At 39.5% G+C, this 13,445-nt stretch overlaps 1 protein-coding gene across 1 annotated transcript; it reads left to right on the top strand.

Moving 5' to 3' along the window:
- The first annotated feature begins 3,553 nt into the window (after nt 1-3,553).
- aadac (arylacetamide deacetylase) lies at nt 3,554-11,964 on the top strand. The gene is made up of 5 exons (XM_038693907.1): nt 3,554-4,353; nt 5,943-6,171; nt 6,741-6,810; nt 8,363-8,534; nt 9,630-11,964. Exons 1-5 carry the CDS (start codon nt 4,213-4,215, stop codon nt 10,254-10,256), a joined length of 1,239 nt encoding a protein of 412 aa, XP_038549835.1. The 5' UTR covers nt 3,554-4,212; the 3' UTR covers nt 10,257-11,964.
- The last annotated feature ends 1,481 nt before the right edge of the window (nt 11,965-13,445 follow it).

Raw genomic sequence — 13,445 nt, forward strand, 5'->3', positions numbered from 1 at the left:
AGCTCCTCCTTCGTTTTATCTATGGTGTGATACATCATACCTCTACAAAATCTTTGTTGTGTAGTTCCTAGTTGAGGACTACTAGCCAATCAGAAGCAGTTTAGGGCGGGTCATGAGAAGCCGGTAAACACTGTTTTTGGTTCAGCTACATATGTTCCCCTTACCAGCTTAGCAACATAGACTGGAACAAGAGTTTCAGAGTGGTTAATTTGTAACAAATGTATCTTTCATCCATAAAGTTTTAACTGAGTTCTGTCTCTATTTCACAACAACTTTATATCCATTGACTGCCTGGAAGGTAGCTAGTGTTTGGAAAGGAGAGGAGAGGCAGCAGGCAGACATCTTGTCACTGTGTGCTGCAGCTCAGTGTGTTTTTCCACCGGTGTTTTGGCAGGCATTATGACACGCACTTGGATCAAAGGGAAAAGGCTGGACTACAAAAGAGCTGTTAGGCAGTTCAGAGCAGTGTTTTCTGTGGGAGATGGGAACTCCCTTTTGGGGTGGACTTCAAGCTTTTTCACTTTGCAAACCTCTTACATGCACAAAAAAGGTATATAATTCAATAAAGAAGTGGGAAAAGGCCAAAAAGCATGACCTCTTTAAGAGTTTCAAAGAAGCTAAGAATGACTTTATGTTTTCTCTTAAAACAACTCTTGAAGATCACAGGGGTTGTAGGTGGGTGGGGGGTAGCATAGGTTAAATGCACACATTCAATAACTATCTTCATCCCTTCTCACCAGATAGGAATGAAGCCAGTGTTAACCGCATCTATAAAGGGCACAGGGAAAACAGTGAGGTTCAAATTCATGTAGGTGAAACATAGTTGTTTGGCATGCAAAGGGAGCTAGCCATTGTATATCCCTAATACATTTGCAAATGTCAGGCCCTTATGTCTGACATTAGTTGGCTGAAGTTAGCAATGCACTCACGTCCATTTCTTGATTATTATATAAAAAAAAATGTTCCTTTCACAACTCACCCTTAACTCCAAATCAAGTGCCTTCAGATGCCTTTTCTCACGCAGCCCATCTACTTTGCCTCAGCAGGGGCTCTGCAAATTAAAAAGTTACAAAGATTGTTGCCCACACTCATCACTGGCAGTGGAGGTCTGGATTGAGTTCCTCAATTAAAAGAATTTGATGTGCCTCTGTAAATGTGTTAAACTAAAGAATGTGTGTGCACACAGAAAGGGATGAAACATGACCTGTCTGTACGGACACACATTCACATGCAAGCGTGAGCACACATTCACATGTATTCACACACACTCCAGCATTCAAAGAGAGCATTCTGACAAGCTGATCACCATGTGGTATGGCAGGACTACTGCTATGGACCGCAAACGGCTGCAGAGTGAAGACAGCTGAAAAGATCACCAGGACTCCACTACCCTCCCTACAGAGCATTTACCATCACAGAGTCCACAGGAGAGTTGCCTCCATTATCAAGGATCCCACTCACCCCCAACACAAACTGTTCACAGTTCTACCCTCAGGCCGGAGGTATAGGAGTGTGAAATGTAGGACTACAAGACCGAAGAACTCTTTCTGCCATCAAAGTCCTAAACAGTTAATACCCGTGTGGATTCCATAATCATGCCCATCTCTAAACTGTACTATGCCCATGTTATTGCACACACTACTACATGCACAATTTCCACATGTATAAAATTCATCATGTATATATTTCATCAGTTGCACAACTGTTTATAATTCGTCTGCCTGCGCAACGACAAAGTGAATATATTTGTTATTGCTTTTTTACATTTGATGTTTACATTTTTTTTACATTTTTATATTTGAAACTTTTTTTATATCGCTATCATATTTTTATTTAATTTTTATTTATACATATATTTAATTTTAATTTTATTTTTATTGTAGACTTTTGATGTGGACAGCAAAGTAAGAATTTCAATGTATAGGGAAACTTAAACATCTGACAATAAACAACTCCCTGTTTAAGTCTTCCTCTTCACATCTGCTTGAGCTACCCCCACACACAGCAGGGTGTTGGGCGGCCACGTGGCAGAGCACTGCACAGCATGGATGAAGACAACATCCCCACCCACGCACCCTTTCACACTCATCATCCCCACTGACAAGACTGAAGAGAGCTCCATGAAAGATTTACTAACCAACTGAGGTGTTTTCCCTTAGAAGCTGAGTGGAGGCCGGTGGTTGGAGGCAAAAAGGAGGGAGGGAATTCCAGGGAGAATCCTGGAGTGTCTGAAGTGTGATTTTGTATTCAGAGAAGAGATTTAGTATTCTACTGCTCAACAGTGATCAGTCTCACAGAGGCTTTCACCAAGCCTCCGTCACACCCTGGATCCCGCAGATTGCATCTCAATCGAGTTTGATGGCTGATGGAAGGAGACACTTTCCAGCCCCTAAACACCGGCCAAGTACACATTCCAACTTGACAGAGAGAAAGTTTGGAAAGATCATTACACAGAGGTCAGCAAAAGGTCACATGTGGTTCAGGTTTCTAAGATGACCTCTGAAGTTAAAACTTAATAATGTACAATACACACTGTTAACTCTCTCAATGGGAAACAACGCTAAAAAAGCCTTCACCTTGGCAGAGGCTTTTGCTTATAATCTCTGCGTTGTTTCACTATCTAAAAACATGCATGCCTGAAGTTTGCTTTGGAGATTTTCCCATCTCTTCATTAAAAGCACTAGCATTTTGTCTTGAGTGCAGCCTTATCCTTCACATTTAGTCTATTTCACTGTGTGAACTGGCAGCTAGGGAAAGTTTAGAATAAAGTAGTCTGCATCATAGTAAATCTCTGTGAATTCACTGATGTCATCAACCTGTCATTTGAGAATACTGCATGTGTACACATTTGTGCTAAGAAGATTTTCCTTTTGAAAACTGATATGGATGTGGTTTGCTAAGATACTTAGGCCAGTAATTACTTAAGAGACTTAAATAGTATAATAGAATATAAATAGAAATAATACTAGACATGGATCTGTGTGGACCTGTTTGACAGTTTCTCCCAAGTGTCATGTTATCATGAGTGTAGAACCTCTTGCAATAAGACATGGGGATAAAACTTTGATGAAACAAAAATGCTAATAATATCATGTACTGGAAAGAAAAAATAACTCTCCTGAATTTACAAAATTTTGTCAAACCCATGCAGCACTAAATCAGTTCATTCTGCAGGGTCCTTTCAAAACGTGAGTGCATGAAAGACTCATTGCTTTGGCTGTCCTGCCAGGAAATACATCTTGTCTGGCTCTGTCACAAGTAATATAATTAGCTCAGGCTGCCTTGCAACCATAGCTGTTTAGCTGCACTAAGGAGTCACTTTTTGTGCTAAAGCTACGAGATTATTTGTCACACCGATACTGAGGGTTTCTTTCGTTAAAAAACGACTTCATAGCGAGAATCATAGGCGGATCAGCATGTAAAGCTGATGATACACGGGGGCAACTTTTTGAGCAATGTGCTGGTCAGTCCTGCTGGTGGCAAGTCTGACTATGTTTTGAACGGATAGCTGCGGCCGGGACGGGTGGCGGAGTGGTGGGGGAAGGGGATTACGGTAATAATCTTTATTCATTACCATTGACGGCAACATTGCCCAGCTACCATCGCTTTAAAAATGTATCCATGTATCATCTCCTTAAGGTATTTCGTGGAGCGCACAGTTCATTTCTGTGTATAGTGGAATGTGGAGCTATTTTCCCTTAATAGCCCTGATATTTCTGACTTCCAAAATGTATGCTGGAACAGTTGGGGAAAAACAGTGTGCAAAATTGAATGCACGAGTTGTCTTACAAGCTATGGCATTTGTGCATAAGTTGCATCTTGGCTACAAAGTTTCGTTGCGCGTCCTGCAGTGTAAGCTGTATATGCTTAAGAGGCACCTGAGGAATTTGCGGTGCGGGCCAAGGTGGTACGTTTCTGCCTCGTGAGTACACAGGGTGCGCGCTCCTGTCTCCATATCACTGACACTTAAATGATTCCTCCGGCTCCATGAGACAGACATGCGTTACGGAAGGCGTACGAGCGGCGAAGAAAAGCACAGAACATGCCCGACGATAACCATCAAATGACACCAAACACGTGCTGTCATATTTAGCTGGTCTGGATCCAAAATTAATTCCTATCGTAAGCTTTGTCGCGCACCGGAGTGACTTGTTAACACAGCCTGTTTGTGTTTGTACCCTGCAGTCAGTTGCTGGGAACGCACGTTGTAAAATGAGGTTGGGAAGCATAATTTTATTCGTCGCTCTCTGCTCTTTTACCGCTTATTATATTTATGAGCCCATTCCTGAGGAGATAGAAGAGAGATGGAAACTCATGCTGACCAACACTTTCTTCAGAAGTCTCAGCCACCTGGTAAGGAAAAAAGAAAAACTGAATTGATCATCTCTTAGATGTGCTGATACTGATAATTACTTTAGAAATAAATCTCTGTTGAATAGGCTAGCACTGCGGGTAAATGTACGCGTGTTTTTTTATATCAGTTTAATGCATGTATTCAAGGGGCTTTGTCACAACATTATGAGGTAATTTGGCCATATGTTAAATAACAACATATGCACAATGTTCTTGTTTTTGTTTGTTCTCAGAGTAGGTAATAAGGTGGTAGGTTAAACGTTCATTGTGTTTTGCTGATGTGGATATACATGATGGTTACACCAGATTATGTCAGATGCTAATCCATGTGTTGTATAGTCCTGCTCACCTGTTCTAATAATAGACCCTATTAAGGAAACTGGACTCTGTTAATGAAGGTTAGACGCCTGTCGTTTACTGCAGCCCATTGCGGTGCGGCTAATAGGACTCTTACCAGATTTATAGTTAGGTTATACATTCATGGATGTAAAATTAGATAAAAAATGAGTGGTGGCTTTTATTTTGCTACACGTTTGTAACTCCACATACTTAGTCTATTCAACAACTAGAACAGTGTTGCAATAGTTTGATTTATATATAGTAGTCTACTGCCTCTAACACAACAGGACACTGTTATTTTTTTTGCTGTAGGGATAATAGTGTTCAGTTTGAAATACTCATCCTCTGTGAGGGAACCAATATAATTTCAGCCTGAAAAATTATTATTATATAAATATTATTCTGTTTCTCACTATAGTTAGTTAGATGCTAGTTAGTTATAGCATCTCATAATCTAACCTCTTGTCTAAGCCTTGAATTATATAGCCAAATGTATGGCCCTCTGCCAGGTACACAGCCACTCCTATAAATTATTGATTACCTGACTATGGTGTAATTACAATAAGTGTTTTAGAATTTAATCAGATGATACTCTTGGAGGATGTATTGTTGACAAATATTCAGTACTTTCACATTCATGTAAAATTCTGAATAGAATGTATTTTTACTGTATCCTGTTTTGTTAGGCTTCCTCTATTTTCACTTCAGCAAATGATCAAGTTTGGTCTTTGAAACAGAGAGAGATTGAATGCGCCAGTGTTTTTTTTTTTTTGCCTGATGGTAGATAAACCTTGGAGTAGATGACTCTTTGATGAGTTTGTTGTAGAAGAGTAGGCCTATCAGTAGAAGAGCATCAGCTGATTAGCCTCATGGCAGTTACTTACTGCCTACATCATCAGACATAATGGTGAATGAGTCATGCTTTTATAACTTACAATTTAGTTATGGCTTCTCAAAACAAATAACTGTAGGGGGTTGTTGACATTTTACAAGACAACATTCACATAGTCACCACCCATTTTCTCTCTCTGTTATGTAGCCACATAGTTTAGCATCTTAGCCCTTTCTGTTTTGAATATTATGAGCTTTGGTCAAGGCGATTGTTTATAGAAGATAGAAAGAACTGGCCTGCAATAGCTCAGCCATATGTAAAAGAGATAAAACTAATGGTTCAGGTTTGATGAACAATGATACATTCTGTAATGTGTCTGTCTCTATATCTCATGCTGTCGCCTTGTTTGCCTTTCCAGGCAGACCTCAGTGAGTTACTGGGGCTGAAGGACTACATGGATGTGATGTACTTCATTACTCTGGCTGAAAAGATAGTGCCTGTGTCTGACGAGCATGTCATGGTCACAGAGGAGAAGTTTGATGGAGTGGAGGTGGTGCTGTACCAGCCAAAGCAGCGGGGCGGTGACAGTGAGCTCAGAAGAGCTGTCATATACCTGCATGGTGGAGGATGGTGTCTGGGGAGTTCCCGTAAGTTGATGGGTTGACCTGTCTTCTCCTTTATCACACTGAATTATGACTTGACTTTCCGGAATGGAATAAAGATGGGTGGATGGATGAATGGGTAATTCATATTCTTGTAATGTGTTCATCAAACAGTATTACGCCGAGAAAATATGCCTTTACAGCTTTACATAAGACAGCTATTATGACAGTATCATAAATAATGAACAAACTATCAAACACAACCCACTAGGCTTTTACAGTTTCCTGAGGAAATAACACACCGTCTGCTGGAGCGGTGGGTACCTCCAAGGGTGGTTACCTTTGCTAATCCAAAATGTAAAGACATGACATGCAGTTTGACACATGTCATGCTGTTCTTGCAATCTGTTGATCGGCTGTAACAGTTACAGTAACATAGAATTTGCGAGGAAGTACTGCTAGACTAGATGGCAGGTTCATCTCTGTTACTGCAGTGTTAGCTTCATGTAAGGTGATGTGTGATGTCGGGAATGAGGAGATGTCAATTATTGTTGTTTTTTGTGTTCCATTAGAATATTTGTTCTGATCCGTGTCTGTCTTCTCTATCTGTGCAGGGATGAGTCCGTATGATCTCCTGGCCAGAAAAATGGTCACTGAGCTAGATGCTGTGGTTCTTTCTGTAGAGTAAGTATTTCATATTTTATAGCCAGTTACAAGCAGCTACTGTAATATACTGCACAAACTGTTGCGTAAAACACTTTGCCTGACATTCTGTCCATAAACGTTTGTTAATGTGTTGTACAGGCAGGCACATTTAATGTATAAAGGTCATTACTTGGCTCAACATTTTACTGTTTTATTTGTATTACTGATAGTTTTACTTATTTTAGTCTCTCACACACAATTTTCTGTTGTCATATATGCCTGTCCTTCTTCATTAGTCTCTGGCGAGGTGGAAGTGAGGGTGCAGTAGAGTGAAGCTAACAGGTTTTTGTTTGGGTCTCGCCAGGCCTTTCCCTGTCAAAGCTACACTCACTGTTGTTTTTTCGGCGCATCCGGCTTTAACTCTGCCTCTCAGTGCTGTAACTTTATTTTTCCAGTACCCTCTCTATCCTCTAATTCCATACTCACAGTTATTCAACTTTATCAATTGATAGTTAGATGAAAGACCAGTACTCAGCCATTAAGTCATACTTTCTTTTGTTGTGTGTGTGACATAGTTGTGTTTCATCACACTTTTGGACAGTGGGCAGTAGAGTGAATCAGTGAGGTGTGTGCCGTGTGTGGGGGTATTGCGTTATCTGCCTCATTCAAATTCCTGTCTGCAATTTGTTTAGGGTTCAATGAGTAATTCCAGCATTTCACAATCTCAAAGTCAGCCATTTGTAACATTTGGCTCATAGTTGGCTTATGTTATATTATGACATGCAACTGTAACTTATTTTGTTTGCTATTTGCCATTAAAGTTGCCATTAAAGTCTGATCACAGCTTTACATTAGAAGGTGATTATTTTTAGAAAAAAATGTACGTCTTTATTTCACCACCTTTACTTATATTTGACATCTATGCTTTTATATACATTTGTCTGAAAAGATCATTTTTAATAGAACTACAAATAAAAATGTGTCTACTGGATACATCTGGCAAATTAACACCAAATATGTTAAGTCTTGTAAAGTTAGCATGTGCAGAGGTTACTGTATAACAGGCAAATGTAGTGTGATTATGCTGACCACTGATTTTAAAATGTACTGCCTGGTTGAGCAGCTTTCTGTCTATCTAATTATTTAATTATTTATACACACTTATTTCTTCTGCCAAGCATGGCCAAATAAAATCAGAAATATGATCTTTAAAACCACTGTTTGTAGTTGTGTTATCAAACTAATTTAGGTACTAAGTTAGTTGAAAGTGTCATCATGTTTATTTTCTGGCTTAAAATGTTGTCTGTACACATGACAGTTATTTATTCATTGCATGACATTAATTCATTTAGCTGATGCTTTTATCCAAAGCAACTTACAATTGCTATATATGTCAGAGGTCACACGTCTCTGGAGCAGCTAGGGGTTAAGTATCTTCCTCAGGGACACATTGGTGGATGTATCACAATGGCGAATCAAACCCGGGTCTCTCACACCAAAGGCTTGTGTCTTATCCACTGCCCCACCCCGGCCTTCAGAGGTCATGTTTATTTATGCTCTACCTTTAATCTGCACATTTCTGCTTTTTCAGGTACCGCCTTGCCCCCGCTCATCACTTCCCTGTCCCATATGAGGATGTATATCATGTGGTCAAACACTTCCTTCAGAAGAGGGTGCTGGCCCAGTACTCTGTGGACCCAGGACGTGTTGCTGTGTCTGGTGACAGTGCTGGAGGGAACCTGGCAGCTGCTGTCTCCCAGCAGGTACTGAATCTATTCTTCTTTCTAATGTCAGCTCTATTTTTCTGGTTCACATATGGAAAAAGAACTGTATGGGGAGGTGAGACGAGACAAGGTTAATGAGCCAGTTTGTATATGATAAATAGTATGATAAATAGCATTGTATTACCCTCAACATCAACATCTTACGGATCTCAACTGCTCAAAAACATATGTGAAAAACAAAAAATTAATTTACAGAGTGAATCTCTTCATGCATTACACCATCTGTCCCTGTGGAGCTTGTTGCTGATACATAGCTGTCTACACGGTCACTATGTTGACAGAGGGTGTTAGCAATGACATCAACTGCATTGCAAAGACATCGTCCATTCTTCATAGGAAATTAATGAGAAATGCAGAAAACCCGACAGTTAAAATAGAAACCATGCCGTGCTATAAAGTTAAAGTACCCTTCTATAATTGTTCATCCTGGATGTCTTACGATAACATTTAGGCTTCAGCTCATAATATCAGTGCAAGAGAAATTGGCCATTTCAAATTACAGTAAAAGAAAAAAATACGGAGTAAAAAATGCAGATGGGTGCAGTTGCCATGACTTTCCAGATCATGTCCCTAGGAACCGTATTAGTGGATCTTTGGTGACTACACTGACATCATAAGTCAGTTAGAGGAGTGGCAGTATTTCATAAAGATAGACTTTCATCTTAACATGATTCATTTTAAGCACTTTTTTACCTGAATAAAGGTATTGTGTCCTACCTCTTACATTTGTTTTAAGGACCCCTAAATTATCCTTTTGTTTCATGAATGACCAATCAGAATCTTTTGTTGACATATGATCTGTTTGAGCAAGTTATGTTTTGGTTCTCTTGCCATATCCATGTGTTAAGCCTGTTGTACAGTTTCAACATAATACAACAGCTTAGTGACGAGACAAACATATACAGATTTCTGGGGCTGATGCAATTCTTCCTGTAAAAAACTAGTTTGTGTGATCAGATGATCACTGATTTATTTCTGAAAATGTTCAGCTCATATTTCATCTGATTGAGAAATACTGTATTTTTTAAAATTTCCTTTGAATGCATGCCAGTCTCTCTCTGTTTCTCTTCACAGTTACAAAAAGAGCCTGGACAGCAGGTTCACTTGAAGGCCCAAGCACTCATCTACCCTGTGCTGCAGGCTCTGGACCTTAACACGCCTTCCTATCAGCAGAATCAGGACATGCCCATTCTGCCCCGCACCCTCATGGTGCGTTTCTGGAGCGAGTACTTCACCAGTGACAAGGCCCTTTTCAGAGCCATGATGGCCAACACCCACAACAACCCTGAGTCTTCCAGCCTGCTAAAGTTTGTCAACTGGAGCGCCTTTCTGCCAGAAACATATCATAAAAAATACAACTACAGTGCTCCAGCTGTGGTGCATGGCGACGGAGGGGAGGCAGTTGGGATAAATGGAATATCTCGATCTTTTGCTGACCCGAGGGCTTCACCCTTGCTGGTTCCAGACACGGCCTTACACTCTTTGCCCAAGGCCTATATTCTGACATGTGAGTATGATGTTCTTCGGGATGATGGGATCATGTATGTCACACGGCTCCGTGCTGCTGGTGTTGAGGTGACACATGAACACTATGACACAGGATTTCATGGAGGGCTGATGTTCACCGTGTGGCCAACTGACTTCCTGATTGCACGTCGTATGACAGACAACTATATCAAATGGCTCAAGGAAAACTTGTAAAAACTCTTGACTATAAGTATTCATTCCAGTTTTTCCACACAGTGCTCCAGTGTTTGGTTAGGTGCAAATTTTTCACTTTTTTTTTTAATTTCTTTTTTGTTGGTCATGCTATTTCTCAGTAAATATATTGGGAAATACACTAACTTCCTCTTTTAATTTTACCATGTTAGTAGGAAACATGATTTTGAAAGAATTATATTTTGGCCCATAAGATGGTTTGATTACAACACAAGGCATTGTGTTTTTTGTCCAACCCAGAGAGAAATTTTGTGATATTCCACAGTAAGTGTTGTGTTGTAGATGGTGGTAGCTGGCCTAATGTTGGGCTGCTTATTCTAGTTTCCAACCCCAGGACCTGCCACCTCTTTATGTCTAGTGCATCAGTATCAATACCATAAGTTAGTATTGCTAATGCTAATGCTAACTATCTTATTAGGGGTTTTAAGAATCCAGTATAAGGCAAAGTAGGAAAGGATTTTCACAATTCAGTTTGGCCAAAGTTAACATTTTTCACTTAGGGCAACTGTAACTGTAAACCTAAGATTGGCATGTGGTTCTGTTAAATACAGCAACATTGTTTTTCCCAAGGACAGAACTAGCCCTTTGTTGTGTAACCCATGGAAATGTGGCACACAGGCAGATGCTTGCTGGTATGCTAAATTATTTAAATTGCAGAGTGAATTGTATTTTCCTCAACACAAAATCTTTCTACATCTAATCTAATTTCCACATTCTTTCAGAAGTATTATAATTATTTCAGGTCTTGTTTGTTTCACAATGGCAGCACATCAGAGTTACACAAAATGGAAATTGATGAGCCACATTCCGTAAAGAGTATTGGTATTTTTAAGTAAAGACCATGCTGTAACAATGTGCATACCTTCAAACATTATTCACACCATGTAGAATGCACATTTAGTGATTGGGCTTAGCTGAGTGTGATGTAGCAATATGGCAAAGAGAGGGATAATGTCTAATAGGGTATTGGGCAACATTTTATTTGGAGCCTTAATCCTTATAGCACACCTCATGTCTCAGCATCTCAAGAGTCCCCTTTAACAAAATTAATAGGTGTGTGTGTGTGTGTACTACCCCCTTCTTTGTTCACGCATGATTTTATCATAGTGTAAGGAAACAACTTTATGTGTGGTAACCAAAAAAGTCCAGTCATTTGGGTATATTTACCCTTCTACACGTAAACAACAAATACGCTAGTATGGCTCCCAAAATATAATATTGTGTAATGAATATAGGCAATGACACAAAGGCAACTTTGCTGCTGTTAGATTAAGTTCATGATAAAATGTATAATATGGAACCATGTGTAAACAGGAGATTATAGGCAGGCACTAAGACTATCTCTGATCTCCAGGTATGTATGCAGGTTGCTAGTCAACTGCATTCAGAGGAAATGAGGTTGCATTTCCTTGAGGCCAAGCAATGATAAGGTAGCTTCTTGTGACCTCTCTGCACATAGGGTGGAGATCTAAAATACACTGCAACAGGAAGTATGTCACTTTTTTTAGAGCTTTACAGCAGTTTTTTTGACAGAGAAACCTGGTTAACTTGCTTATGCACTGCTACATTCTCCATTGTAAATATAACTACTTCTGTTTTTGTTTTGGATTCCCTCTCGGAGCACTAATGATTTGCATAATTTTTTATTTGAATGTTATCTGTTAATAAATTGACTTTACCTTGAACTACCGATCACTTGTACTTGTGTGTGTGCAATCACATATTATGCAGAGAGAAAGAGAGAAAGACATACCGTATTAGAAATGATGTACTTGTCATTTTCATGTTACATGCTACACAGTGTTGACAAGTACATTACACGTAGTGAAAAGGGCAGTATGCTGAGAAGGATATTCTGAATACACTGACTCAGACACACCAAATCCACTTGGCGCCACTTACTCTAGGTGAAGCAATCCCCGTTGGATCTGATGAGGGTTCATATAGCTGGGGAGTGAGAGTACAGATGAACTCTGCAAACATTCGCCTGACTGTGTGGACAAACCTATCACTAAGCACACCTACACATGTTCAGTCCAAGAGGTTGGAAAAAAATAGGCATTTTGTTTTCTCTGGATAGCAAAGAGGATGATGCATGAGTGTAAACAAACCATTTATAAAAAAAGGATGATTCAAATAGGTGATGCTCTTTCATAAGTACACAGTTAACAAAACACTCCACGCCTCCTGGGTGTAGTGTGGACTATTTAAGTGCTACACTATGCTCGTCTTTGTTGTCCTCCTGGTATGCTGGCCTTGTGTGCAGGTGTGTAGCCAGGTGCTGTATTTGTGTATACCCCTCTATACATGAAATGGGGAGACTGTTCTCAAATTCTTTTACTGCTATGGAGGGCTAATAACTAACGTGAAATGGATTTCATGGATTTGGATGGTTTTGTACAGATTATACAGTAAAGAAAGTGTACAAAAACATACTCTGTTCACACAGGAATGTGAGTAAGCATGCTCATACAAATATGCACTTTGTGTAAACATGATTTTTTTCTCAGCTTTGTTGAAACATTGTTCATAAGGCTTGACAATCATGTCAGTAATGAGTTTCAGACTAAATCATCCATGTAGAACACATATTTTATCTCCACAACAGTATTACTGCTTAGTGTAATTGCTTTATTTAAGAAACCACAAGTTTAACATACAGCAACCTTTGTAAAGACTATGTGCCCTATAATACTCTTGTTGCCTCAATGGCCAGCCACAGTTGTCTGAATTGCAATACTAAATTATCTTCACAAAATATTATTACATTAGGATATCACACTATTTGTAATCTGTCCCTACATGTATTTCCCACTGTACTTTTCGTCTCCGTCTCAATATCACCCCTCTGGCTTTTAATATGAAACTTAAAAGCCTGATATTTCATCCTTGCTTCCTTTCTTTGCTAATTCCAGGACAGATGCCAACATAAATGAAAAGATGGATCAAGCATGGTGTGATTAGTCATGTGTGAAAGAAAGCATGTGATCCTGCCTGTTGTGTTAAAGCCCTATGAATTTAATGGGGATTTGGGGCCTAACTAAGGCCAAAGGTCATTGACTGTCCAAAATGAAGGAGGCTATCATGAGTGTTGTGACCTTCAGATGATTCCAATTTTTGAAATATATATTAGAATATTATTCGTTAATAACATTTTCAATAAAGCAGAAC

This window comes from Micropterus salmoides, unplaced genomic scaffold, assembly GCF_014851395.1.
Source record: "Micropterus salmoides isolate LMB-PRFRI ecotype aquatic unplaced genomic scaffold, ASM1485139v1 Ms_hic_scaffold_3, whole genome shotgun sequence".
NCBI classification, from domain to species: Eukaryota; Metazoa; Chordata; class Actinopteri; order Centrarchiformes; family Centrarchidae; genus Micropterus; species Micropterus salmoides.

Coding starts and splice junctions, on each gene's coding strand:
- aadac (XM_038693907.1), top strand. CDS start 4,213: ATGAGGTTGGGAAGCATAATTTTATTCGTCGCTCTCTGCTCTTTTACC. Junction 6,811..8,362: donor GCTGTGGTTCTTTCTGTAGA/GTAAGTATTTCA, acceptor CTGCTTTTTCAG/GTACCGCCTTGCCCCCGCTC. Junction 8,535..9,629: donor CAGCTGCTGTCTCCCAGCAG/GTACTGAATCTA, acceptor TTCTCTTCACAG/TTACAAAAAGAGCCTGGACA.